Source organism: Cucumis sativus, chromosome 5 (genome assembly GCF_000004075.3).
Source record: "Cucumis sativus cultivar 9930 chromosome 5, Cucumber_9930_V3, whole genome shotgun sequence".
Lineage (NCBI taxonomy): Eukaryota > Viridiplantae > Streptophyta > Magnoliopsida > Cucurbitales > Cucurbitaceae > Cucumis > Cucumis sativus.
Genome location: NC_026659.2, coordinates 27,183,558 through 27,209,189, shown reverse-complemented (window position 1 = coordinate 27,209,189; position 25,632 = coordinate 27,183,558). Strand labels below are relative to the sequence as shown.

The following is a 25,632-nucleotide window of genomic DNA, read 5'->3' as shown; positions in this document are numbered from 1 at the left end:
ATTACCAAATGTTTTGAAAACATGTCCTAGTAACTTGAATAGACGATCATCCGTCGAACGACATTGGATTTAAATTTAGAGTGGCACCGATTAATGACTTGTTGGTTTAGATTGTTGGTGGGTGAGTGTTGTATGTGGGACAATCATAATTATCATTTTTCTCCTTTTATATGAATACTAATATCCTAGATAGAATTGACATTTTTTTAGCAATAAAAAACGACCAACTTGACTGCTTAAATCATTAAACTGCTGGACCAACTTGAGCTAGGTCGGATTTGATTGCTTCGTCTTTGGTCTAATTTGCTCAACCCTACTTGAAAATAAAAGTAGAAAATAACATAATTCTCTCCAAATTGGCAAGTTGTGACTTCATTTATGCAGGCATGAAGATTCTTCCATTCACCACCTAACTAGTATCTGATCATATTGGAAAATGGATCTGTCCCGTGAAGGATCACAATATTACATGCCTTTCTACTTTTTTCTCTTCCACCAAAGAAAAAGAAAACTCAACACACAATCACTATATATTATCAACAACAATTAAATGATTCATCCCACCAAATGTAAATCACCTAAAATGAAATCATAATGATTTAAGAATCATTTTACTAATTATGTTACTTCCATGTTTTACATAGAACGCATCGTTCATAAAATCAAAGAGGGAGAAATGTAATTTTGTAACAAATTACCAACATTCCCCCCCCTATTTTTCATAAATGAGTGTGTTTGTGTATGTACATACACACTGTTATGTGATCTCCACATTGTTGAACAAAAAAGTTGATATTCTTGAAAAGATCATATATTTGGTTGTTATGTACTAAGGCCCAGAAGCAAGCCCAAAATCACCGGCCCATGCAGCAGTGAACAAACAATTAGGCTTAAAGCCCATTTTACGTGATTGATGGGCCGGCCCAGAGAAGTTTATAGTTATGTTATTATAGAATTCCAGATCAGGGAGTATCGAAACAAAAGCCTCCATTGTCCTCGTTCTCTTCTCCTTGTGGTCTCTCTCTCTCTTGTTCTCTTTCTCTTTCTCTCTCTCTCTCTCTCCGACGACAGGTTCTTGAAGCTCGACCAGCCAAGGGCATTGATCTAGGTGAGTCTGCTTTCACTTTTTCACTTTCCTCTGCCATTTTTCTTTTCATTTCCAATTCTCCATTCTTTGTTCTGGATTTCACTTCTTTACTTCGTCGTTGATCAGAAGATAATAGTGAGATCGAATTCTATGTGTCGCATACCTTCAGTTTCAAGGAACAAGACAATAATTCAACCGCACTGTCCACGTTATGTATAGAGGGTTTTGATTCTTACCTTTATAGCTGCATAACACCGTTCTTAGGGTTCGGACCTTTGAATCTGCGATATTTCTCACACTGTTTTGGACGTTTTTACCGTTTTCCTAATGTTATTTAGCCTTATCTTATCTTGTCTTCAGATCTTCGATTGCGGATCTGATTTGTCCATTTCTACTTGTTACTTTTTCTTGGAAGTCGAGGATTATAAATCAACAACAAAGCATTCAAAATCTCTAGTGCAACTAGTGTTTTCCATCTAGTTATTGGAGATCGTTTGTAGCTTTGATTTTGTCCACTTTCTTATTTTGAACGTCTGGAAGACGTTTTATTATATGGGTAAAGTTGCGTTTGAGCACTGTTCTTCACCTCTGGGTTTCCGTTCTTATGCTATGTTTCATGTTGTTGTTTCCCCCATCGTCCAGTATCTGATTCTTATTTGGAAGCCGTCTTCTTGTAGCTGCGAATCGGTTTTCTTTTTCTCCCTCATCAAGTCTTTAATTTTACAGGAAAGCGCTGAATAAGATGTCTATGGTTGACGAGCCGCTTTATCCAATAGCTGTTCTTATTGACGAGCTGAAGAATGACGACATTCAGCTACGGTTGAACTCCATTCGGAGACTTTCCACAATTGCACGTGCTCTTGGAGAGGAGCGAACCCGTAAAGAGTTGATCCCATTTCTGAGTGAAAACAATGATGACGACGATGAAGTACTTCTTGCAATGGCTGAGGAGTTGGGGGTGTTCATCCCGTATGTAGGTGGAGTTGAGCATGCCCATGTTTTGCTTCCACCTCTAGAAACTCTGTGCACTGTTGAGGAGACATGCGTGAGAGACAAAGCTGTGGAGTCATTGTGCAGAATTGGATCCCAGATGAGAGAGAGTGATTTAGTTGATTGGTTCATTCCTCTCGTTAAGGTCAGTATTTCCCTCTACTACCTTTTTTTCTTTTTGCCTTCAGTACGCATTCCATTACTTTATCTGACACTCATAGAAATGGTGACACCGAGAAATATCCATAAATATAAGATGCGTTATGCTAAAGAATAAAGATGCGGCCAATGATATATTGAATGTTTTACAATATGTTAGTAAAGCCTTGCTCATGAGCCTACACTTTCGGCGTCCTTTCAAGTTTTTAATAGAGAATGCAGTGCAAAATGACAAACAAATAGAACGTCAAGCCAATTTTGTTACCCGACTGCTCTCCTCCCCTACTGTTATGCTGATTTTTGTTTCTTCTGTCCTAAAAATTTGATAATTTCTAGTTTTCCTCTTCTTTTCTTTTCTTTTTTTGCTAAAACACTTTTTGCATATTAAACTTTGATAGCTTTCTAAGGGTTTTTGTGCGTGTGTTTCTGCATGGATATATATCCAGAGATTGGCAGCTGGTGAATGGTTTACAGCTAGAGTATCTGCATGTGGGCTATTTCATATTGCCTACCCCAGTGCTCCAGAGATGTTGAAGACTGAGTTGCGGTCAATTTATGGCCAATTGTGTCAAGATGACATGCCCATGGTTAGGAGGTCTGCTGCAACAAACCTAGGAAAATTTGCTGCCACAATCGAACCTGCTCATCTGAAAACTGATATTATGACGATATTTGAGGATCTTACACAAGATGGTAAGTCTCTGTATCCATTACCTGAGTGTGATTACTTTTCTGGTTTCTTGCTGATATTTAATTCATGCAAACAATTAGTGCGTGGTTTCTTTCTAGTGGATGCACATGCATCACATTGGTTATGTATTACTTATACTGGTTAAAGGTTAAACTTATTGTTAAAGTTGAGATCATTGCTGAACGTGCGTAGTGCACCTGCGATACTAACAGGGAAAAAACATTGATCTTTCTCTTGTTAAAAAGCTTGGGAATTGTTTTTTAGAATTTTTTTATGGTACAGCTGTCTGTTTTTGTACATTTTGTGTTCTTACACTATATCTTTCCAGATCAAGATTCTGTAAGATTGTTGGCTGTTGAGGGTTGTGCTGCTTTGGGCAAGTTATTGGAACCTCAAGATTGTGTTTTGCATATCCTTCCAGTTATTGTAAACTTCTCTCAGGTATGAATTTGCACAATTGTTTTCACGGTTTGAAATGTATGCCTGGGTACTTTGTTCGTAAGATCATCTATATTGTTGAACTTAACAAGCATGATCTATTTTGAAACAAAGATCAAGCAGTATTGTACAATTCATCAGTAAGTGGTTTCCAGATCTTTGTGATGAACGCCTGGATGTTGAATTGTATTGCTTTGTACTGCTGCTGTTTAGTTATTATGACTTACTAGTTACCAGTAATTGCAGGCATGACGTAGATTTACATACCTCCAAGTTCTTTTTAAGTTGACATTAAAATCTTTATAGCTGTCCTACTCCTTAGGGATTCTTGTATCAACTCTAAAAAAAGCAAAGCATTAGAATAACTTTTGTTCTTAAACCTTTCACTTTCTAGCTATGGGGTAATGTCAATGAAGTTAGTCTATATATCTGCATAATCTTTTGGTGTGGGGTGGTATTTTGTCTCCCATTTTTTTTATTATGAAAATATTTTTTCTTAAAAAAATAGTTATTTCTTAATGTGAGCGCCTCTATCGTATGTGATAAAATGTAAAAGTGGTATTTACATGCTTTATACCCTCATCTCATGGCCTTGACCCAATTTATCCAAGCTCTAATTTCTTTCTTGTTCCCTGCCTACTTTCTCTTTTGTGTAGGATAAGTCTTGGCGTGTGCGTTACATGGTTGCAAACCAGCTATACGAATTGTGTGAAGCTGTAGGACCTGAACCAACTAGGTAATTTTTTATTAATGTATGAAGAAAAGTTGGTTATTGATCTATGTGGAAAGATGGGAATTGTATCCTGGACCAATTATGTTATGAAACCCACAAAAACGAATTATGTATGAACCCTCCGTTCCTGGATGATAGGGGGAATTCTTCGAAGGAGCCACTTGCATGTTTTTTTGGCACACCTAGTTCCTCTGAATTTCCTTTTCTCGTCACAGTTGGAGATACTTTAGTTTCTATCACACTTTCTATGGCTCCTTGGTTGGCCTATGTGCACCATATGACCTTGCCTTTATTTATTTATTCTTTACTATTTTATTTTTTAAAAAAATACTCATCAAATTTTCTATGATAAAAAGATGTCAGCACATGCATATTTTTCTGATATCATGTAAACATGGAAAACAATTCTTATATTAGAAAACACTCTGCCAATTGTACTGTAAAGTTATTTGATCCTAATGCATGAACTTGTCTTTTGGGTGGTAAGGACGGATTTGGTACCCGCTTATGTACGCTTGCTTCGAGACAATGAAGCTGAAGTTCGTATTGCAGCGGCTGGCAAAGTGACCAAGTTCTGCCGGATTTTAAGTCCAGAACTGGCAATTCAACATATTCTTCCCTGCGTGAAGGTGCATACTCTATTTCAAAGTTTAAATTTCCTCCATATATTGCACTGTTAAATGCTGAGCGCTAAGCGAATAATGACTGCAGGAATTGTCATCAGATTCCTCTCAGCATGTCCGTTCAGCTTTAGCCTCAGTTATCATGGGAATGGCTCCTGTGTTGGGAAAGGTACAAAATCTTCATTTTGGTTTTTCACAAATGTGTTGCCTGCAAGTAGTGATTAATAAAACTAACTAATGAATGTTCTTTGTTAGTTGATTGAGAAATTTAATCTGTTTTTATCTTCAACCAGCCTGTTCAGAAGTCATGTCTGGTCGGTTGGTTTTTTTTTTTTGTTTTCCTCGGAAATGCGGGGAGGGCACTGTGGGGTGCAAGTAAATTATGGTTCTTTAAATCATGGATACTGATTAATATTTCTGAATTTTGATGACTATGAATGAAATAAAAACACTTTGCTGTTTAATGTTACCTTCAATGTAAGGTCGTAGTTGATTTTGGACACCTGTGGTTATGTGTTTGTAATTTTATGTAACCAGTGAGAGATTGACCACTAAGTACTATTTATTTTCTCTAAAATTTGAAGGCCAACAAGTTTCGTGAATAAAAATACTTTGCTGATTAGCATAACGATTAGTTTGCTAATGTTTCCTGTTTATTATCTGTATGTGAAGGCCAAGAAGTAATATGAATTTAAAATTCAAATTATGTGGAGATTGTAGTGCTGATTATCATTACTCTGTAAACATTGGATCTTGGAACAACTGCTTCACACGTGTATTTGTATGAATACTATAGTGGTATATTGTTGTTTGTGCTGGACATCAAAAATCTCACTCAGATGGCTTGTGCAGGACGCTACCATTGAACAGCTCCTCCCAATATTCCTTTCTCTGCTTAAGGATGAATTTCCTGATGTGCGCCTTAACATCATCAGCAAGCTTGATCAAGTAAATCAGGTTTGTTTTATTTCAACCTTGAAACTGATGGAAAGGTTATTAACTAACATCATAATGCTCTTTTGCACTACACAAATATTCTTTAAGTACTCTGCTTCTCTCTCACACAATACAATTTACTGTCATCTCACCACATACCTGTTATGCAGGTTATTGGAATTGATCTCTTGTCTCAATCGCTGTTACCTGCCATAGTTGAACTTGCTGAGGATAGGCATTGGAGGGTTAGGTTAGCAATCATAGAGTACATTCCTTTACTGGCAAGTCAGCTGGGTGTAGGGTTTTTTGATGATAAGCTCGGCGCTCTTTGCATGCAGTGGTTACAGGATAAGGTTTGTATTTCCTGAGCTCCAATAAGACGTATGAAGGTTTAGGATGCATGAAATATAAATACTTAATATGACTATGTGCTTCTGCGAGAATGTTACTTCAGATGACTTTTAGTAACAAAAGTAAGAATACTATTTTTGTTTCAAAGATCTGCCTGGTCTTTAAATGTCTGCATGATTTTCTGCCAACTTGAGCATATGGATTTCTTCTGATGCTTTGATTCTCATTGTTTCTATTTCAACAGTCAATAATGTTCTTGGAAGTGCACTGATTGAAAATTCATTTGTTTTTGCCTAAGTTCTCATATATTTTTTTTCTACTGCAATGGTTGCTTATCGCAGGTTTACTCAATCCGTGATGCAGCTGCTAATAATTTGAAGCGACTTGCTGAAGAGTTTGGTCCTGAGTGGGCAATGCAGCATATTGTCCCACAGGTTTGTTTCAAAAGCATTTCACAACCACAGCCAGCCAAACTTGCTTTTCCCTTTTTGAATGAGAAATTAATGTAAGAGCCATCTGAAGAAAAGGGAAATTGGAATATTAATGGCCTAGCCCCAAGAGAGTAGATATAGAAATCTCTCCAATTGGTTGAATTTTCGGATTATGAACACCATCCAGAGCCCAGAGTTTATGAAAAAAATAAATATAAGGATAACAAACATTTCTAGAAATCCCTAAACCCTGCCTGCTGCACACAATCTATGCAATTTTTGTTCCACTAACTGAAGTGGCGTTTCACTAACAGGTTCTTGACATGATTAACAACCCACATTATTTGTATCGAATGACTGTTCTTCGTGCGGTCTCCCTTCTTGCCCCAGTTATGGGCTCAGAAATCACATGCACAAAGCTTTTACCTGTAGTTATCAGTTCTTCCAAGGACAGGTACATGCCATAAATTTTGTTCATAATTTTTTTTCCTGTTTTAGAATTTTTATTATATTAGTTGCTCACTCATGCTGGAAGCGGCAATTCATCTCTATTAAAATGAATCATGGATGGACCCCTGTTGATTTGGATTGGACTGTTCTACAAAAGCCGTCCTTTGGCTCTTCTTCGATGATTAATTTTAGTTTTTGCAGGGTTCCAAATATCAAGTTTAATGTGGCAAAGGTGTTGCAGTCCCTCATTCCCATAGTCGACCAACCTGTAAGTAAACTTCATGGCATGCTTTCGTGCCATTCCGTTCTAACTGATACCATTCGATTCAATATTTATCATAATATTGGATAATTCTTGTAATGCTGCAGGTGGTGGAGAAAACAATCCGTCCTAGTCTAGTTGAACTCAGTGAGGATCCAGATGTAGATGTCCGGTTCTTTGCCAACCAAGCTCTTCAATCAATCGATCACGTGATGATGTCTAGTTAAAACAGAATTCCATCTCCATCATAAACATCTTGTACGAAGTTGCTTTTGCAGAAGTTGCTATTGTTTTAAAAAAGCGAAATAGCTGTATGTTTCTTCTTCGTCCCGTTGGTTGTTGTAGTGCAGTTTCTAGCGTGCAGAGCAAGGCATTCAAGACCTCTGGGTTTACTCAGTTGATCATTTGTGAATGATGCAATATCTCCATTGAGTAGACACTTCACCATGCTTTTTATCATTCTTGGCATCCTATAATCTAATATTCTTTTTTCACTTTCTTTTTTCTTTTCAACAATTGACTCAGAATTTGTTGGATGTTAAACTGGGGGGACGGCTATGAAGTCTCCATTTGTATCTATACTTTTTTTGGTTGCCAACCCTCGAATATCTACTGTAATAGTGATCAATTTGTATTAATTGTATTGACTTCACCCCCAAGATTCCCAAAACTAACACGGCTGCATATCTCGACCATAGACGCACTCCACCATATGATATGGATGTCATTCACATTTGCTGTATTTATGTATTGTAAGAACGAGGGATAACAGGAACAGGAAGCCAGGCTAGCCAACCTTAAGTATGTACTTGACATGCATTTTCAACTGCCATGGATGACTAAGTGTTCTTATGGATGGTTTTTGTTTAAGAATTTTAATAGTGGTAGGTGTTCTTGGATTCTTCAGGATCAAAAGTGGTTTGAAAATTTCCAAAGATGAGACTTAAAAGTGGATTTTAGTGTTTTAGAGCCAAGCATTAACTAATTTTCTTCCGAAGGTGTTGAATAGTAAATGTTTAATTGTTAAATTTGTCAAAAGGTTAACCAAACACCCTAAAGACCTATTGTGATGTGGCTTTTCTAATAGCTTTGGCTTATCAATACTTGGGAGGTGACCTAACTTTGAAACTCAATAATCCTCTCACCAACTCCGGAATCCATTTTGAAGAATTTTGGCACCTAAAATAAAAGAAATCAAAATCTCTTTCCAAAATTTCAAAAAACTTAGAAGATTAATATTTTTTAGTACAACGGTCTGCAGAGAAGACTATGGAAGGAAGATTATGGCTGACAAATTTAAAAGATAATCTAGATGGCTTCCAATCACCAAAAATAACATGCCAAGCAAGCTTTTAATAACCTATTTTAAACTTCATTGACCCTTACTGAAAAATGTTGAAACATGAGGGTATTGTTAGCTTAGATAAACTAGTCCAATGAGATGTTGTCTTCCTATGACAGTTATAGTAAGCTAGTGTTTGTTAACATCTCCTGAAGGTTGCTTTGAACTTCACAATTCGTTAAGCATAAGAGCATGGTTACTAAGGTGTGCTCTTATCCAAATATGAAAAACTATGAACATCATAAGGAAATATCAGTTTGCCTCATCATCACGTCAATTGGAAACCTGGATACCAGCTATGCAGTGTCGTTTGTAGTTTAATAAAGTCCAAGTCGGAGGGAAAAAGACGTGGGTTAAAGTTCACTATGACTGCCATCATTTGGTAGATCATATTTGAGACACATTATATTGATCTCAAACCTGAAACATTTGGCATTGTATGAAAAAGAAAAAGTTGAAATAAAGAGGGCATTTACACAATTAAGGACCAAATGGTCTCCGGACCAAATGGTCTGATTGTTGGAGGATAAAGACAGTAAATCTTCTACTTATCTTTATTGCGGTATGATATTGTTCATTTTATGTATGAGGTGTCTCTTTTTCAACCAATGTTAGACTTTGGTTTACGCCTAACAAACTTTCCCTAAAACAAAATATCACCTCGAGAGTCTCCTCATTTCTGCATAGCAACACTGAATAGAGCACAATCACGAGTCACCTTGTGTGTGGGATATACATGGTGTCAACCACCATCGCCCTCAAACAAATATATACTCTTCTTATTACTCTACCAGACTTGATAGGACTCCTCTACTTGGTTGTTACATCTCAAGCACTTTTTGTTTGATCCAGGGATTCACATGCAAGACTTGCTAATTTTGTTCAAAATTTGAGAATCTCAAATAGAAATAGAAATAGATTTAGATCGTGGTTCTAATAACAATTGATAAGGACAACAAACTCTTCACATATTTCTATAATTATTTGATAGTCTCTCTCCCTATCATAGTCAATGTGAGACTTTGTTTGCATTTAATAGTGAAAAGAAAGAGAAGTAAACTAGAAGTGTAGAAAATCTCGAAGCTTGGTAGGAAGAGTGGAGGCCATAGATTCTATGAAACAATTTAAATTAAAAAAAAAAAAAATTATAAAGAGAAACCAAATTTATTAAAATTTCAAAATGAAAGGTGGGTTTTTCTCTTCAAGTGTTGGTGATAGAAGGAGAGAGACAAGGGAGAAGAAGAGAAAATATGTGAGGTGAGAGATATGACACGCAAGAAGAAGATTGGAAATGAAGGTTCATTGTACAAGTGGCATTACCCTTGAGATGAGATTAATCTTCTTCCTAACTTTTGTTTTTGTATTCTGTTCACTTTCTGGACTACATTTCAAAGTTCAAATTCTTTTTTGCCTAGACGAATAAGGAAAAATGAAGGACTTTAGTCTCTGCATATTTTTCTTCTCCTTCTTTGTTTGCTAATTGCTAAAAGGTTGATCTAATAAGATATAACATACCAACATTTTTTTTTAATACAACTACTGGGACCTCCGACTAAGCCAAGGAAACAAGACCATGCTAATGTCATGGAGTCAAATTCACAGACTGAAAATGTGAGGAGTTAAATATATATAACCAATAATATGAATTAAATACATATAAGCATGGAAACTTAGGAAATAAATTTATGATTTGATATTATTAAAATAACGGGAAAAAAAGAATAAAATGAGACGACATGAACTCTTACAATGGCTGGTGCTACACAAGAAAAAGCAAACGCCTTGTCAGCAACGTGCAACATCAAAAACTAAAAGGGATAGGGGAATTTGGCCCCCCCAACCAATATCCATTGCCATAAAGTTAGCACTTATCCTTTCGGGAAGTGAGGGCCCCAAATTTGTCCTTAGTTTCACTTCATTATCATCCTTAGCGTCGCATCAGCAACCCACTAATGTAGAGTCAGTCCCTCTTCTCAAAGAGTAAGGTTTCTTTCCAGTTGTGCCTCTAAAAGGGTGAGAATAGAGACTCAAAAAAGAAGACAACTTCATTGCTGCCTAAAAAGTTTGCTTTCCTAGAAGACGAACTTAGAAAAGTACACAAGAGCTCAAGAACAGTGAGTGGAAATTTTGACCAATCACATTAATTCTTGAGAGTGGAGTCATATTAAATAAGATTGAGACGGTGGTTATTATGACAAGAAGAGCACAAGAAGTGGGGCAATTGTTCGAAACTTCTCTAGAATATTGACTTCGGTAAACTAACTTGAGCAGAAGAACGGTTGGAATAAGGTGTTAATTGATGATAGTCACGATCGAATCTAGTCCCAGTGCTTGAGTAACATGTTTCAATTGCCATGAGATGGCTACATGGACATAGAGGGGTGACTATTAAGTCCAAGTCTAGGCATCTAAATTGATAAAAACGTCTATTGGAATAACTTTTTTTCATCCAAGCAGTGGACACGTGGCTTAGATGCCATCTGATGAAGAGAATTGGTAAATGGACGACATACAGAACTAAATTGATCATCAGCTGTTACCTAAAGCTACAGTTACATTTTATTTCTTTCAACGGAAACTAGAAGTGAGCATGAAACTAAACCAACTGACCGACCTGAAGGAGATTGGTCGGCGATTTAGAAAAAATTCAAACCCATAAATTTTTACAAAATATTTTGAAGAATTAAAGCAACTAACTTTTAACGGTCTCGAACATTGACCATGGTCAGTTCGATGGCGGTTTGGTCAGAAAATTGACTCCGACTGATGGTTGCACTCCCCAGTGGGAACTGCATCTCACTGGTGGAGGGTCACACTGAATGCAGCTTTACTATTTTCCTTTTACTTTCCATCTACCGGAAATGGCAAAGATTTGTGAAGGGTATGAGTCAGAGAAGATATAATCTATAGTATGAGTCAGAGAAGATATAATCTATATTCACGTAGGAATTTCCAAATTGCAAGCTTGAATAAGAATCCAACTTGTACAGTAATCTCCATTGAGGTATATAAATATTAAACGGAAAATGTAGTGATAAATCTGATAAGAATGCTCTCTTTTTTCTTTGAGGAAAAAACAAAAACTGAAAAAGGTTTCCTTTTTGTACAAATTCTACGGAAGCTATACACACAAGAAAGCCTTGATATGATCAATCATTTCAAGGGTCCGAGTTTGTGAGAGTTGTGACTTGTTCAGAACCTGAAACGCATGGCCAACTCCTTCGTAAACCACATAATTGATCAGCTTACCCGCTCTATGTAAAGCAGAGCAAAACTCCAAGTTCCTATCTTTCAATATGTCCATTTCTGATATGCATATCAAACTAGGCAAAACCCTCAAATCCTCCACCGTAAACAATCCTTTTGTAGAAGGATTGCACCATGGGTGGTCACGGTTTGTCCCGGAAGGCAATGCCAGCCGCCAGTACGTATCGGAAACCCCCAACGTCAGTGGGGAACGAGGAGGTTGGACAAGAAACTTCTCTGACTTGGTCCTCGACTCTCCACCGAAAAATGGTTGTATCAAAATGCTACCTTTAATAACTAACGGTTTCAAAATCACAGCTCCAGAAGCAGTCGTCTTGCCACCAAGTCTGGCAGCTACATTGAAGGCTATGTTGCCACCGGCACTATCACCACTAAGGTAGATTTTGGTAAAGTCGCAGTATCTTGACCACCAATTCTGCTTGCCCCCTACAAAAGCAACTTGTTTCAACCATTGAAGGGTCTTTAATCCATCTTCATAAGGAGCAGGAAGAGGGTTTTCTGGAGCCAAACGATAATTCACAGACATAATTATACAGTTGGCTTTTGCAGAGAGCTTGGCCAGGAACTCATGATAGCAACTCCAAGCGGCCGAACCAACACAAAACCCACCTCCATGGAAGTAAACAATCAAAGGCAGCTTCTCCTGGCACTGTGTCGGAATATAGAAACGAGCCCAAATGTTGTTCAGTTTATCCACAACTACATCCCAAGAAGTAACACCGAGCTCCGGCGGCAATGCATTAGAGACACAAGGAACTATCTGGGGTCTTTCCACATACCCATTTCCGTAAACTCTAATTAGGCCTTCAATCTCCTCAACCAACACATCATGTTGATCAAAGCCATTAACATGTTCTTCAAAACTTGGAATTTGATCAAGGTTAATGGTAGGCATTCTTTTTGTCCTCATTGAACAAGGATTGAGACGAGAACCGATGCAGAAACTAAAGTCGGAGGCTTTTCAGAGTATTAATTGATTATGGACCGGAGTATGAACTTCTGACGCTCCTTATATAGATGATGAAAAGATGTCTCGTGGTATGACGTGGACAGGTATTCTATCAAGTTGAGGGACTGGGGGGATATTACCCTTTCTTTTCCTGCCAAGTGGGCAATTGGCTGAGTGCCACATGTTTTGACATTACATTGATTCAAGCACAATTAGCTAGAGCAAGGACTTCTCTACTTTTTCTCCTTTATTTTTGTAGGAATGTATAAAAGGTGGGATTCTCATGTTTTAGTATATGCTGTATTCAAATTACGATAGCAGAAAAAAATATACATACACTAATTAATAATGCTAAGATAAAAAAGATGGTGTGAAAAGATGTACATAATAAAGTGAAGCCTACAGTTCTAGAATGCAATGCTTTTCCAGTCCCACTTATGACTTTTTGAAATTGCTCACTTTGAATGCGCTTTGTCCGAAAAGCAAAGTCTGACTTACCGTGCAGTGGTGTGTATTCTCGGATTGGTGAGTTGTAATGGCCTACTGCCACCCCCCATTGGAAAGCTCCATCATTAATGTGTGCTTAAAGTTCAAGCACAAGAGAAACATGTCATGTTGCTTGTCTGACTTCAACTCATCGTTACTTTTAAACTCTTATTGCATCTTTAGACGCTATAAAAGTTTAGAGAACTAAAAAAAAGAAAGTCTTACCTCAAACATAATTAATACCATTGTCGCATCTATTGAGCAGCCACCATGGCCAACACGCTATAAGAACTGTTGGTGAACATGCCCCAGCCATCACAATTGTTGCCCCCCAAAAGAACTTCGGTACCCATAATCGTTCTACTGCAGCCTCTTTCTTTCAGGACTTTTATCAAACACCTTGTACACGCCTCACCTAAGAAGGAAAAAGAGAACCCCACCATAAAAATATTCTTTATCTCCCCATTAAATTTATTCTATTAAGATTCATACATTGCAAATTTCCAATCAAGACAGACACTCATTCACTAAAGAATGATAGATATTTTAAGTCTTTCATTATATGATATGTGGTTATAAATCCCAGGTTCAAGGGTCAAACCTGACATACCAATTGTGCGCAAAGCTGTCTGTAAGTGTGATTGCCTGACAATTATTTTGAAGTCAAAAGCATCAGTATTAAGTTGGTTGTCCAAATGCCAAATGCTTCGTGAGTGCTTAAAATGTGGAGTCAAATTCAGTTGAGTTTAAAAAACTCAAGTGCTCTAGATAGCTAGCTTGTCAAACTTCTTGTTCATATGTGTTGGAAGATGATAATTGCGCCATTTTCAGTAGAGCTTCTGTTTTGGTTTCTATCTTACGGCGCTAAAAAGAAGACTCTAAGAAGGAACTTCACCCAAACTGAAGTAACGATGTGTTGATGCCGAGATGTCCAATATAAGATGAATATTGTCATTTCATCTTATTAAATATACGTCTCTTTCAACTATTCCCTTTAATCTTCATTTTCATATTTTGTTGACTTAAAAACTATGCTTATCACTTTATTTTAGTTTCTTTAAATTTAGTCTTTCATTAAAATAGTAATAATAATAATAAAATAGGTTTATGTATCGTCATACATATAATAACATCTTATCTTAGTCTATCGTTATCTATAAGATATAGACGGTGATATTTAGTTATATTTGTAAACAGTTTGAAGAGTTTTATCATTTAAAATAATTTTTTATTAATAAAATATGTTTTCAAAATTTGTAGTCTACAAATAATTGACAATGAGCTAACAATTAATAAGATCATCCTCATTTGGGTTTACAAGTAGTGAAAGTATAATTTGTTATTGTTTGTTTTTAAGATTTGTTGATATTTAAGTTGGTTTCTTGAAATTTCGAATTTGTTTTAGATAATCTTAAAGTATTTAGTTGAAGTTTTTGTGTGGATGCTTTTTTCTGAAGAGTGTTTATCAATTAATGGTTCACCCTTGAAAAAGTAACACAACAAAAATGAAATAAAAAAAATCATAATAAAAAATTTCATCGTGTTAGGGAGACCATCCACATGCTAACAAAATGGAATAGTGGATTATGACTTAAGCAAAATATTATAAATCATACTTTTGAAAATAGTAAGTCATCAATCATAAATAACACCCTTCATAATGGGTCAACCATACATAAACCCTATCGTATCAAGTTCTTAAATTTTCATTCATATGTCTAATAACTCTACCTTCAATTTTTTGTCTAATGATAATTTATTTCACATTTCATTAATTAAAAAAAAAGTTGGACAGGAGATTGTGTTAACTAAAAAAACATTAGGTTAAATTGATTCAGCAATTTTTAACCTAAGATAAAAAAGGCTAGAAATTTAAAATTTATTACACATTAAAAAGAAGAAAAAAACAAGAACCTCACGTCCATTATAAGACAGAAATTCATTTTGAAAAAAATCTATTTGTTCATTGACGTTACCAACCCGTGATCAACTTTTAAAATGAATTACAAGTTTAGTATATATATATATATATATATATATATATATGAAAGTGTTATGTATTTTGAAATAAAATCAACTATATACTTATAATTTAACCAAAATTAATGATCATCATTAATTGAATTTTTTTCACTTGATTAATAAGATCACTCCTCTATACCGGAACGAGTGACACCTAAGTTCATCAACTGTACCATAGCAATTCAATTTAATTTGTCAACATAGACTTTAATTCAATTATTATATACTTTATTTTAAAAAAAATTCATTTCCATTACACTAAATTAAGGACGAGAGGTCTTTATCAATAATAAAGTCAAAATTAAGTACATATTCGGAATGTCATCAATAATATATACATTTTCCTCCACACAACTTCGGGAATTTATGAACTAAACCACCTTTTTTTAAAATGTGGAATATAGGGAAGAGATTTAAAAATGGACATTTCTTTTCATACCCCCTTACGGTAATTCCAATTTTCATTTTTTTTAAAAAAAAAAGTTGTATATTGATACGAATGATTAAAGTTGATTTAATTTATTCTTTTTGTTAAGATATAGTCAATTTATTTTTGTTAAAAAGTTATGCTATTATATATATATATATAATTTGACTAGAATTTTGGAATTAGAATGTAACGTGACGGAACCGTTAGTAAATAACTTCGAATTTTTAAAAGTGTATATATATACTAAAAGACAATGGCTGAATGACTAATTTTAGAAAATGATTTTTGTAATGAGTGTGTATTTCTTTATAAAATAAAAGTATATGGGTTGGGTTATTCAAAAGAAATAATGCATAGATTTGGATAAGAACAAAATCTTAAAAATTATTCAAGCAAATGGGCAGCCAAATATGTTCATTCCCCAGACATTAATTCCCACTTTCTGTCATCTTTTATCCTCATTCAGTGTACTCTTAAAATATTTATAAAAGAAAAGAGAGATAATGGGGGTGGTTGAAAATGGGAGCTAGAGACCCTCTTTTGTTGAAAAATCATGTATGAAATGGATATATTTTCTATAAAATACAATCATTGTTGTGAATAACATGAAAAATGTTTGAATTTAAAGTTAAATATGAGATTAGTTTCAGCCAAATCAACAGAATCTAACACAAACAGACAAACAAATTATAACAACCTTTCTTTACACATTCATCTTCCTACCTACAAACGTGACAAGTAATTGATAATTCTATTTTTGGTTTAATCTCATCTTTTACCTACACATGATATATATCTCTTTCTTTTATAAGATCAATAATAGAATTTTGTAATATCAAAATTGTACATATATATATATATAAGCTTTTGAGATAAAAGTAACATCAAAATCTTTAGGCATACATGAGGGTTGTAAAATAAAAAAATGAATGGAATCATCAAAAAGATAAAATAATAATAATAATAATAAAACATAAATGAAGGGAAAAAGATAAATCATTATTAAGTCACAATGCCCCATTTTGTGGACTTAATGCTTATTCTTGTCGGTCAGTTAGCTAAAATGGGATTATAATTACAAATAACAATAATTAATTAACTCCATGCTTCATTAAATTAGTTTAATCAAGAACAATATGGTGGCCCATTGGTCGGCAATTGACCAATTATATTATAGAATAGAAAGTCTAATCTTCCAATACAAGACAATTGACCAATTATGTTTAGATAACTATGCATTCATATTTATATCTCAAATATTCATTGCTTTATTCACGTTTTTTTTCCAATATTATATGTAAATGAATAGTTTCTTTTCTTTTGTTGTGCAATTATCTCACTCCTTTTTTGTTTATACATAGGATGGATATGAGTAAAATCAGATAGATAGACTTCTATTGATATTAACGAATTAGTACGAAGAATTTCTCTATGTTGGGAATATATGTATTTAAAGTTCTCCCTTGGTTATATTAGGAGAATCTTTGAGGATTTATATGTAAACTTAAGCATTAAGAAAATGTTGTTGAATTATTTTGAGTAAAATTAAGAAGCAAAGTCACATGTAAACTTAATTAACAATATATGTCCAAACAATTCAATCCATTCTAATAATTCAAGAACATAATTTTCTAAGATTAAAATGTGATGATGAATTTTTCTTTATTTGTTACTTATCGAGAACATGAAAATGAGAGATTCTAACTATGTAGATTTAAATTCAATATTCGCATTCAACTAATTTAAAAATTGAAGTGAAAGAAATTAAACTCACAATTTGGGTAGTTATAATATCGTCAAAAAATAAAAATGTAAAAAAAAAAAAGAAAAGCGTTTAACGAATCATTCCTTGTACAGTCGACAGGGACATCGGTTGAGTAGCATTAGCAATCCGTCTCTGCCTCTCCACATTCCCATGCCACCCTATGCCACATGTGAAAAAGCCATTCTTTAAATTATAAGTTTAGTTCATGAAAGTTTATGTTCATGATTAACACGATTAGAAAATATTCCATTAACTTTAATTTATCTGTCTAAAGGATTCATGATATATTTTTTTCAAAATCTAACGAATTTATTAAACTTAAAATTGAATTAATTTATGTTTAGTAACTGATAAGGCTTTTAATCTTATATTAAATTTTATTTTGTTCCACAGCATGACTAAATATTTTTTATAGTTTAACTAAAAATGATATTTTTAAAAAGAAAAACATTTTCTTTCGTAAATCAATCGGAAGAGTATTTTAGGTTATGGTAAGAAATGTTATAGAAATGTGAAGGTAAATTTAATTGAGTGAGGATAACTATTTGTTGGATATACCAAAGGACATGTCGAAGCCTTGATGCTGAAGCTCTCTATATTCTTGGCATAAGGCACATTGCTCACACAAGCAATGGGTGCAACAATCACTCAAAGGCCTTTCCTCTAATAAGAATTGTCCTCTCATTCTTGTGCGGTAAAAGCAAGAGTACAAGCACGAGCAACCCGTTACGCACAGTATCGCCAAATAAATTGCGCCGCTAATCCCACACGCTGCATTCATTTTTCAAATCAAAATCTACTCCATGACTCGCATAAGATCACTTTTTATTATTCTCAATCAAAATAAACCGATGTAACTTAAAATATGTATTTAGTTTATTTTTCATACATGTTGATCCTCGATCCACCATCTCAGCTATGCGTCCAAATGTAATGCATGGACACCAACAAGTCAAGCAACCTATAAAATAATAGAGATTATATGATACAAATTGTAGAAAATTAGGTGTAGTTGAAAATCAAGCCAGAAATTATATGAACTTAACAGATACTAATGTCGTTGCAACAGTGGCAGAGACCGGTGGACCAACCAACTGTGGAGTGGGGTTTTGGTTCACATGGATTTTGGGGGAAATTGGCCGGCGTCGCCATGAGGGTGTGTTTGAAACTGACGGGAAAAGAGGTGGGTGAGGGTGGCAGAGATGGCGGTTGCAGTGGTGCCGACGGCAGTGAAGAGAATGTGGCGTCTTGGTGGGAATAATAATTCATAGAATTGAAGAAAGTGAATATAAGAAGAAGTGTAAGGGCTGAGTATATTTGTTTGTTTGAAACTCTTGCAATTGCATGATAACTGTGACAGTTTGAATGTGCGGACGTGTCCCTTCAACATAAACCGTTTGATAAACTAGATTTTGTGATACGACTTTTATTGTTATTATTATTAGATTTTGGTATGATTAAAATGATGTATAACAATCGAAATAAACTTTTTTAAGTTAAAATTAAAATTATACGACCAAAAACAAATTTGTAAAAGGAGCAATAATTTGGTGCTTTTCAAGATGCACTAAATTATATATATGCATTTCACTATGGTTGAATAATTTTGTGGAATATATAAAAATAGTTACTACTAAAAATGCATCTATATGTTTTTATTTTAAAATCATACGTTAAGAATAATGAATTAATTTATTAATCAAAGTTGATAACTCGATAGGCATTTATTAAGTGGAAGACGTGGTGGGTTGAACTATCCCACAATATGGAGTTTAAAAGGTGAGGTTAAGGTAAGTAGATGTATTAGGGAGTAGGCAAGGAAGTACGAGAATGCATAAATTTTTACCATAAATTTATCACATTAGAGTTTAGACCGTAGACCAAGTTGGATGTAACAACTTTCCCAATCCAAATATAGCCCACAGATAAACACCAATTACCACATAAGTTCCAAATTTTGCTAATCCACCTTTTCAAATTTCACAAAACAACAATAAGGTTATTATTATTTTTTTTTTTTGTAAACTCATTGATTTCAATAATATCAAGCTTGGCACAAATTTAATTCGATTAGGCACGAATTAACTATAGAATAACTTTGCTAAAACTCACAATTTTAATAAAACATATATATGTTATCGTTCTCCTTTGGAATATTATTGATTTGAATATTATTGATTTGCGATCATATGCTTAGCTTTACTATTCAATTTTGACAATTCCAATCAAAAAGAAAATACGATTTTGTAAATGAGATTTTTTTTTAGACGGAGGAATTCATTTATAAATCTTCTTTTCAAACATTCCTGTAGAAAGTATTCCGATTCTTTTAGAATATGATATAGAAGGCACTCACAACACAATATTCCTTATTATATATAGAAAAATACTTTTTTCTTCATTAAATCGAGTATAACTTAACTGACACATGGTCAATATATGTGTATATGCCGATATAGGTAAATGCATGTATATGTATATAAACAAAAAGGAAATTTAAAGGCTAGCAAAGAAACTCATAATTAATTCATTAAATGGCATTCCATAATTCCATTTCACTTGGCGAGTTGTTCTTAATCTACAAGTTTATGATTTAATGAAGCAATTAACATCTAGACAGGAGCCGTGTAAACATAACACTGAAATGAATCCCCCTTTTTCTCTATGTATCTGTTCACAATTCTGTTTCCCTGCAGAGTACTTCATTGGGTCTCATTTCACTATAAAATTCCAAATACAGTCTAGTCTAACTTCACCATAACCATGGATTTCAAAGCAGAGCTCAACACACAAATAACAGAAGAAGAAGATTGTTACTATGCTGAGATTAGGAAGCAGATCAGTCTACTTTTGACAGCATATGATGATGACGATGAGGTCGAACAGCTTCCCAAAACTGCAGCCAAACCAGGAGCAGAAGTTCGACAAAGAGATTGTTGGCCACAGCTAGAGAGAAATATGAGTTTGTGCCCAAATGGGAATGATTTTGATGAACCTGTTTGGCATGTAAATTCATGGGAGAATGGGAATGGAACGGGGGTTTTCATTCCTCAAGCAGTCAAATACAAAAAATATTGTGTTTTCAGTATGTTCCTATTTTAACTTTGGAGTTTCGTAATTATAAAGGTAATATTTAACATAACATAACATCACCTTATGTTTTGTCTTGCAGGAAGGTTGAGAAAGCATGAGAGAAAAGAGAAACACAGACAAAAGAACATCGAAACCGAGGACCATCCTTGTTTTTAAAAGGATAAATTGCAAAAAAATACCCCTCAAGTTTGTCCATGGTATAAAAAACATCCCTTTTCAAAAGCTACAACAATACCTTCTAACCTTTCATAATATGAATCCTACGAAAATTGAGACTTGAGACTTGAAACCACTGTGGTAGTGCTCGAATTTTAATTTTCGTTTCAAGCCACTTATAATTTTCTTAGGACCTTCTTCTAATAGATTTCTTCTACTGAAATTGAGGAAAAAATATGAATGGACAAAGGTAATATTGTAGAATTTGAAAGAAAATAAAACATAAAGTTGAGGGATATTTTTGTAATTTGACGTGTTAAAAAGTTGTATGTACCTTTGACATTCCCATATCCTGCTACCAAATGAATAACGACAAGGTCTTGTTCTCTTTGGACTTTCATCGATTCTCACTAACGATATCAAAATATGCTCACAACCAAAGTAAATTCCAAAAAACAGCACGTAAAAAATTACAAGTTACCAATATATTTAATCATGTTATACTATTATACAGTTGATTGATTGTTACCAAAACAAAAGAAAACTCCAAAACGCAAAACAAAAATATTTTATTCAAGTGAAGAGTCAACAAATGAGGTTGTGCATCAATATGTGTAAGGAAGTTCATGCCTGTACTAGGTCTTCTCTGCGGCTGTCGAACCGATAATCTGATAACACTTCCCTCGCTCGTGCACTCCGATGCTGAAGCCGCTGGTGAAGCATCTCCGAAATCTGGTTGAAGAATTCAGCATCCCATTTCTGAATCAACAACGGATTTTCTGCGTAACAAATGTATATGGACGTAACAGCACTTTCCACAACCACTATTGCAAGGCCTACCTGAAAATTTCAAGTAATAAAGAATCAAAGAACAGTTTATTCAGAAGAATTTAGAACTAAGAAATCTAAATTTGTAAGAAAGAGGTTATGAAATCTAAATTTGTAGACTAGAATCAGCCTGCAAAAAGTAAAAAGAATAAGCTTTTTTAAAAAACATATTTACCAGGACCATCCCCATCAATGTTGCAGTACATGCTACCATTGACACCTTATCCTTCCATTTGATCCATGTCCAAATACCTGAGCAAGTTCCAGCAGTGAGCCCACCCATGACGGTGCTCATCAGAAGAACAGCACCTGAACAATCATAAGCAACGAGAGTTTCTACTCCGGTTGACTGGAATAACTCCCATGCATCCCTGGCTGAACGGTTGAAGCTTTTACCGTAAACTGCTATCTGAAGCAAAGAAAGGCAGGGGTAACTATTATATTATAATAATGGGGAAACCATACTAGTAATTCATAAAGTTCAAAGTACAAGTCAAACTCAATTATTCAACTTGACATCAGATGAAAGGGGAAACCTGGACATAGGCATATTTGTTAAAGAAACGAACAAGAGTCTCAACAAGATGAAACAGAAAATCAACACAGCAGAGCAGACACTCGTTCTTCCCAATCTTCGATCGGATTCCCCTGATCTGAAAGATATTGGTTCAGTTGACAAATAAATATACAAACCAAAGAGGAAAGGCAATCCACAGCGTGGTAGGAAAGAAAGAATTTGCACCGAATACCTCCCACCGCAGTGTTCGAATGGCAGCTGTAAAAAGTGATCCATAGCAAATGCTACCAAAAGATGTTGTCACAGCATATCGAGAAGCCTTAATCAACGACTTTGATGGCATAGACGATGACTCTCTACCGCCATGGATTAGGACTAGAAACACCATTCCAGAAACTATAACATGTAAAGTATTACAAAGAACAGCACCAGCCCAAAACAAGCTTATGGAGAAAACCTGCAAATAGAAATGGCATATCATAGAAATTCAGCCAACATTCCTGGATCTTTCAAACTGTAAAACTTTTCATCTTCAAATGAAGCAACATAAAAAAGAGCAAACTTGCCAGCTCACCACAAGTAGCCACCAGCGTCCACCATCACCCATACTCGATGCCACAATACCAGACACTCCAAAAGACCAAATTCCCATACACAAAAGCATGACAATCATGAAAACATATGCAACTCTAATAACTTCAGGAAGCCCAGATACCATCTTCACAGCCTTTTGCAACACTAGAAGTGTAAATGGTAGTCTATAGAAGGAAAAATGCAAGGTCAGAAAGACTGCAAAAATCACCTAGTCCAATTTTTTGTCCATCTACATTTCTAATTCTCAAAGAGTTGAATTCAAGGGCAAAATGTAGAAAAATATTGCTTAACATATACAAAACCGAACTTTCACTCTTACAGTTCAGATAAGGAAATAATAAAAGGTTTCTGAAACACAACAATAAATCAAGTTCGAGAACATCAAAATTCAACCTCATACCTGTCTATAACTGATATAACATACAGGAACTGCAGTCCCGCACCAATTGAAAATGTTACACCCCAGAAAAATAGCTGGCCCCAGAAGCACAAAACACTTATCACAGCAAGATATGTAGTCAAAATATGCACAGAAATCTTCATTGCATGATTTGCAAAAGAACCAAGCAAGAACAACCAAGTCCATCCAAGTAAGCTTCCCACTCCACCTGCCAAAGCATAAAGAGGCCAGTAATCCTCTGTTAACCCAACCCGATTCTCCATGATTGTATTGGTGTACTTATCAATTTGTAACCTATTGCTCTTCTTGAACCTATTAAGCCCCAGAACCACAAGCACGAATCCCACACTGATCAAATGAAGCATAAACACAAAGCACCAGAAAATATCCCGCCAAGAACGCGATGATTCATCCGACAGCGCTTGGCCTCCATCACCACTCATACGACCCTGAACTATATTCTGTAATCAACCCAAATAAAAAGGAATAAAAACACACACACACACACACAAAAAGTAATCATGAACAGTAAACGAAACCCAGTCATGAAAAAGATAGCTACAACAAGAAATTGAACAGAAGCAAAGAGATCAGTGGGGTTTACCGGGGCTCGATCGGCGGTAGCGACGGAGACGGAATCAAAGGAAGAAGAAGAGACGCTACCAGAGTCCCCCATTACGAATGGAGAAAAAAATTATGGAGCATTGTTTCTAACATGGGTTTGAGGATTGGAAGGTTATGGAGTGAATCATAATGAGGTTGACAAGAACGTGAAAAGTGGGTAAGAAAACGATAGGAACAAAGGAAGGATGAAAGGGTGGATTTTTTTAGGGCTTTCTTTTACAGAAAACAAGTGTGAGAAATTGAAAATCGTCAGGAAGTGGAGGAGATTTGAGAGAGAAAAAGAAGAAGTGAGAAACAGAACAATTTGGACAGAATCACTGTGAAATTCGGAAAAGGGAATATATGGGTTATTCACTTTGGGACACTTCAATTTCCACTCATGAAAGAGTTTAAAGGACACGCACTGACTAACAGCGTGAAAGGGAAATGATGTGGTTTTACTTCTACATTTTTATTCGTTTCGGTCAAGATATAGACCGTTTCTTTCTTTTACCCTTTCCTTTCCTTCACCTCATCATAATTTCAATTTATATAAATATATATATCTTTTCTTACAATATCATTTTTTTATCAAATAAAAGTATTGCTAAATCTAAAAAGTCTAATAGGGATATAATTGCAATGTTTATTTATTCGTTAAACAAATAAGTTGTGCTCAATTTCTTTTTTAAAAATAACTTGCTTTTTCTTTAAAAAAATAGTCCATTCATTTCTCACTTTTAATCTTTTTTGTATTTTAACCATAATAAATTAAATTCCTCATTTTAATTTTAAAACAAAACACTCCTTAACCCCCCCAAAAAATAAAAAAAAAACTTTAGGCACCATTAAAATGGTATTACACGTCTCATCTTTATGTCAAACAACTCTTTGAAATGGCTAAGAAAAAAAAACAGTAGGTTTAAAAGTAAATTTGAGAATTTTCATTTGATAGTATTAATCTATTAAAACTACTTATAGAATATATTGAAAGAATTCCAACAGAATATATTAAACTTCATCAAAATCTTTCTAACCTATTTGAAAATTTTGCTACATTTTATAAATAATTTCACTTTTTTGTATTATTTATAATAATTTTCTAATAAAAATGGTACATTCAAAATATCTCAAATCTTTTTAACAATAATGGTCCTAAAATATGTAAAGTATATAAAATAGAATAAGTAAACCTTTTTGGATATAATAATTAAGAAGTTAATGATAAGAAATATAACTACCAATAAAAATTAAGAGAGAGATGGAAAATAAAATTATGAAACAAAGTCAATATTTGACCAACTGACTACAAATGGAATAACATTACTAGCTGAGAATATATGCTTTTAATTGGCAAACGTCATTGTCCATCGGTAATAGATATTGATATCGATGTTGAGAATGAAATTTTACTATATTTATAAATATTCTTAATTTTTTTAAAAATAATTTATGTAATTATCTAACTTTTAAGTGATAATAAAAGTGATAGGACAATAATGGGGAGAATAAATAATTTATGATTAGTCCAATGAGAATCTATATTTAAAAAAAAAAAGAAAAAACTAGTTGAAGCTAAGGGAAAAGAAATCTCATATTTTGCCTTGGGGGAGGAAACCCCTTAGCTTCTACCTCACCTAAACCCATTCCCACTTTCAAGGTTCCATTTTCACAATTACCATATATATAGTATAGCTACTTGTAATTGTTTTATTATTCTTAAGGAATTATATTTTAAATACTTTTTTTAAAAAAAAATATTTTAAACTAAATTATAAAATATGTAAAGATACCATCTTGTACTTTTAGATGGTATATGTGGTAAATGATTCCCTCAAACATCCAATTAAAATTAAAAACAACTTTATGTACACTATAAACAATCATTAAACAAAAATATAAAATAATGTAAAATAGTATTATATATATATATATATATATATATAGCAATTATGGCAAGGGAGATGTCCACATGTAATTCATAAAACATACACATGCATATGCTGGATAGTATCATACATCCCATTAA

The 25,632-nt window shown here is 34.3% G+C and overlaps 5 protein-coding genes across 8 annotated transcripts; 2 read left to right on the top strand and 3 right to left on the bottom strand.

Annotated features, from left to right (window-relative positions):
• The first annotated feature begins 976 nt into the window (after positions 1-976).
• On the top strand, positions 977-7,825 carry LOC101222376 (serine/threonine-protein phosphatase 2A 65 kDa regulatory subunit A beta isoform). Its single transcript, XM_011657465.2, has 13 exons — positions 977-1,108; positions 1,814-2,222; positions 2,683-2,929; positions 3,256-3,368; positions 4,022-4,101; positions 4,586-4,727; positions 4,810-4,890; positions 5,574-5,678; positions 5,828-6,010; positions 6,350-6,442; positions 6,754-6,893; positions 7,091-7,157; positions 7,259-7,825. Exons 2-13 carry the CDS (start codon positions 1,830-1,832, stop codon positions 7,376-7,378), a joined length of 1,764 nt encoding a protein of 587 aa, XP_011655767.1. The 5' UTR covers positions 977-1,108; positions 1,814-1,829; the 3' UTR covers positions 7,379-7,825.
• A 3,580-nt stretch (positions 7,826-11,405) lies between these two features.
• Positions 11,406-14,137, bottom strand: LOC101213887 (probable carboxylesterase 6). 4 transcript variants are annotated; one of them, XM_004135359.3, is made up of 4 exons: positions 13,806-14,137; positions 13,421-13,610; positions 13,208-13,291; positions 11,406-12,860 (listed from the first exon to the last, which is right to left on the bottom strand). In XM_004135359.3, the coding sequence occupies exon 4, from the start codon at positions 12,668-12,670 to the stop codon at positions 11,615-11,617; it is 1,056 nt and encodes a 351-aa protein (XP_004135407.1). In that variant the 5' UTR covers positions 12,671-12,860; positions 13,208-13,291; positions 13,421-13,610; positions 13,806-14,137; the 3' UTR covers positions 11,406-11,614. The 4 variants fall into 4 exon arrangements, with proteins under 4 accessions (XP_004135407.1, XP_011655765.1, XP_031741302.1 ...); XM_011657463.2 differs by having other exon boundaries at positions 11,406-13,291; positions 13,797-14,137; XM_031885442.1 differs by having other exon boundaries at positions 11,406-13,291.
• Positions 14,138-17,939: 3,802 nt separating this feature from the next.
• LOC105435705 (protein PLANT CADMIUM RESISTANCE 11-like) lies at positions 17,940-18,811 on the bottom strand. The gene is made up of 3 exons (XM_031886322.1): positions 18,459-18,811; positions 18,302-18,373; positions 17,940-18,183 (listed from the first exon to the last, which is right to left on the bottom strand). Exons 1-3 carry the CDS (start codon positions 18,679-18,681, stop codon positions 17,954-17,956), a joined length of 525 nt encoding a protein of 174 aa, XP_031742182.1. The 5' UTR covers positions 18,682-18,811; the 3' UTR covers positions 17,940-17,953.
• A 1,111-nt stretch (positions 18,812-19,922) lies between these two features.
• On the top strand, positions 19,923-21,059 carry LOC105435583. The gene is made up of 2 exons (XM_011657462.2): positions 19,923-20,497; positions 20,585-21,059. Exons 1-2 carry the CDS (start codon positions 20,176-20,178, stop codon positions 20,659-20,661), a joined length of 399 nt encoding a protein of 132 aa, XP_011655764.1. The 5' UTR covers positions 19,923-20,175; the 3' UTR covers positions 20,662-21,059.
• Positions 21,060-21,103: 44 nt separating this feature from the next.
• LOC101222615 (CTL-like protein DDB_G0274487) lies at positions 21,104-23,977 on the bottom strand. The gene is made up of 7 exons (XM_004135058.3): positions 23,605-23,977; positions 23,001-23,461; positions 22,581-22,764; positions 22,239-22,463; positions 22,026-22,142; positions 21,665-21,898; positions 21,104-21,501 (listed from the first exon to the last, which is right to left on the bottom strand). Exons 1-7 carry the CDS (start codon positions 23,674-23,676, stop codon positions 21,286-21,288), a joined length of 1,509 nt encoding a protein of 502 aa, XP_004135106.1. The 5' UTR covers positions 23,677-23,977; the 3' UTR covers positions 21,104-21,285.
• Positions 23,978-25,632: the final 1,655 nt, after the last annotated feature.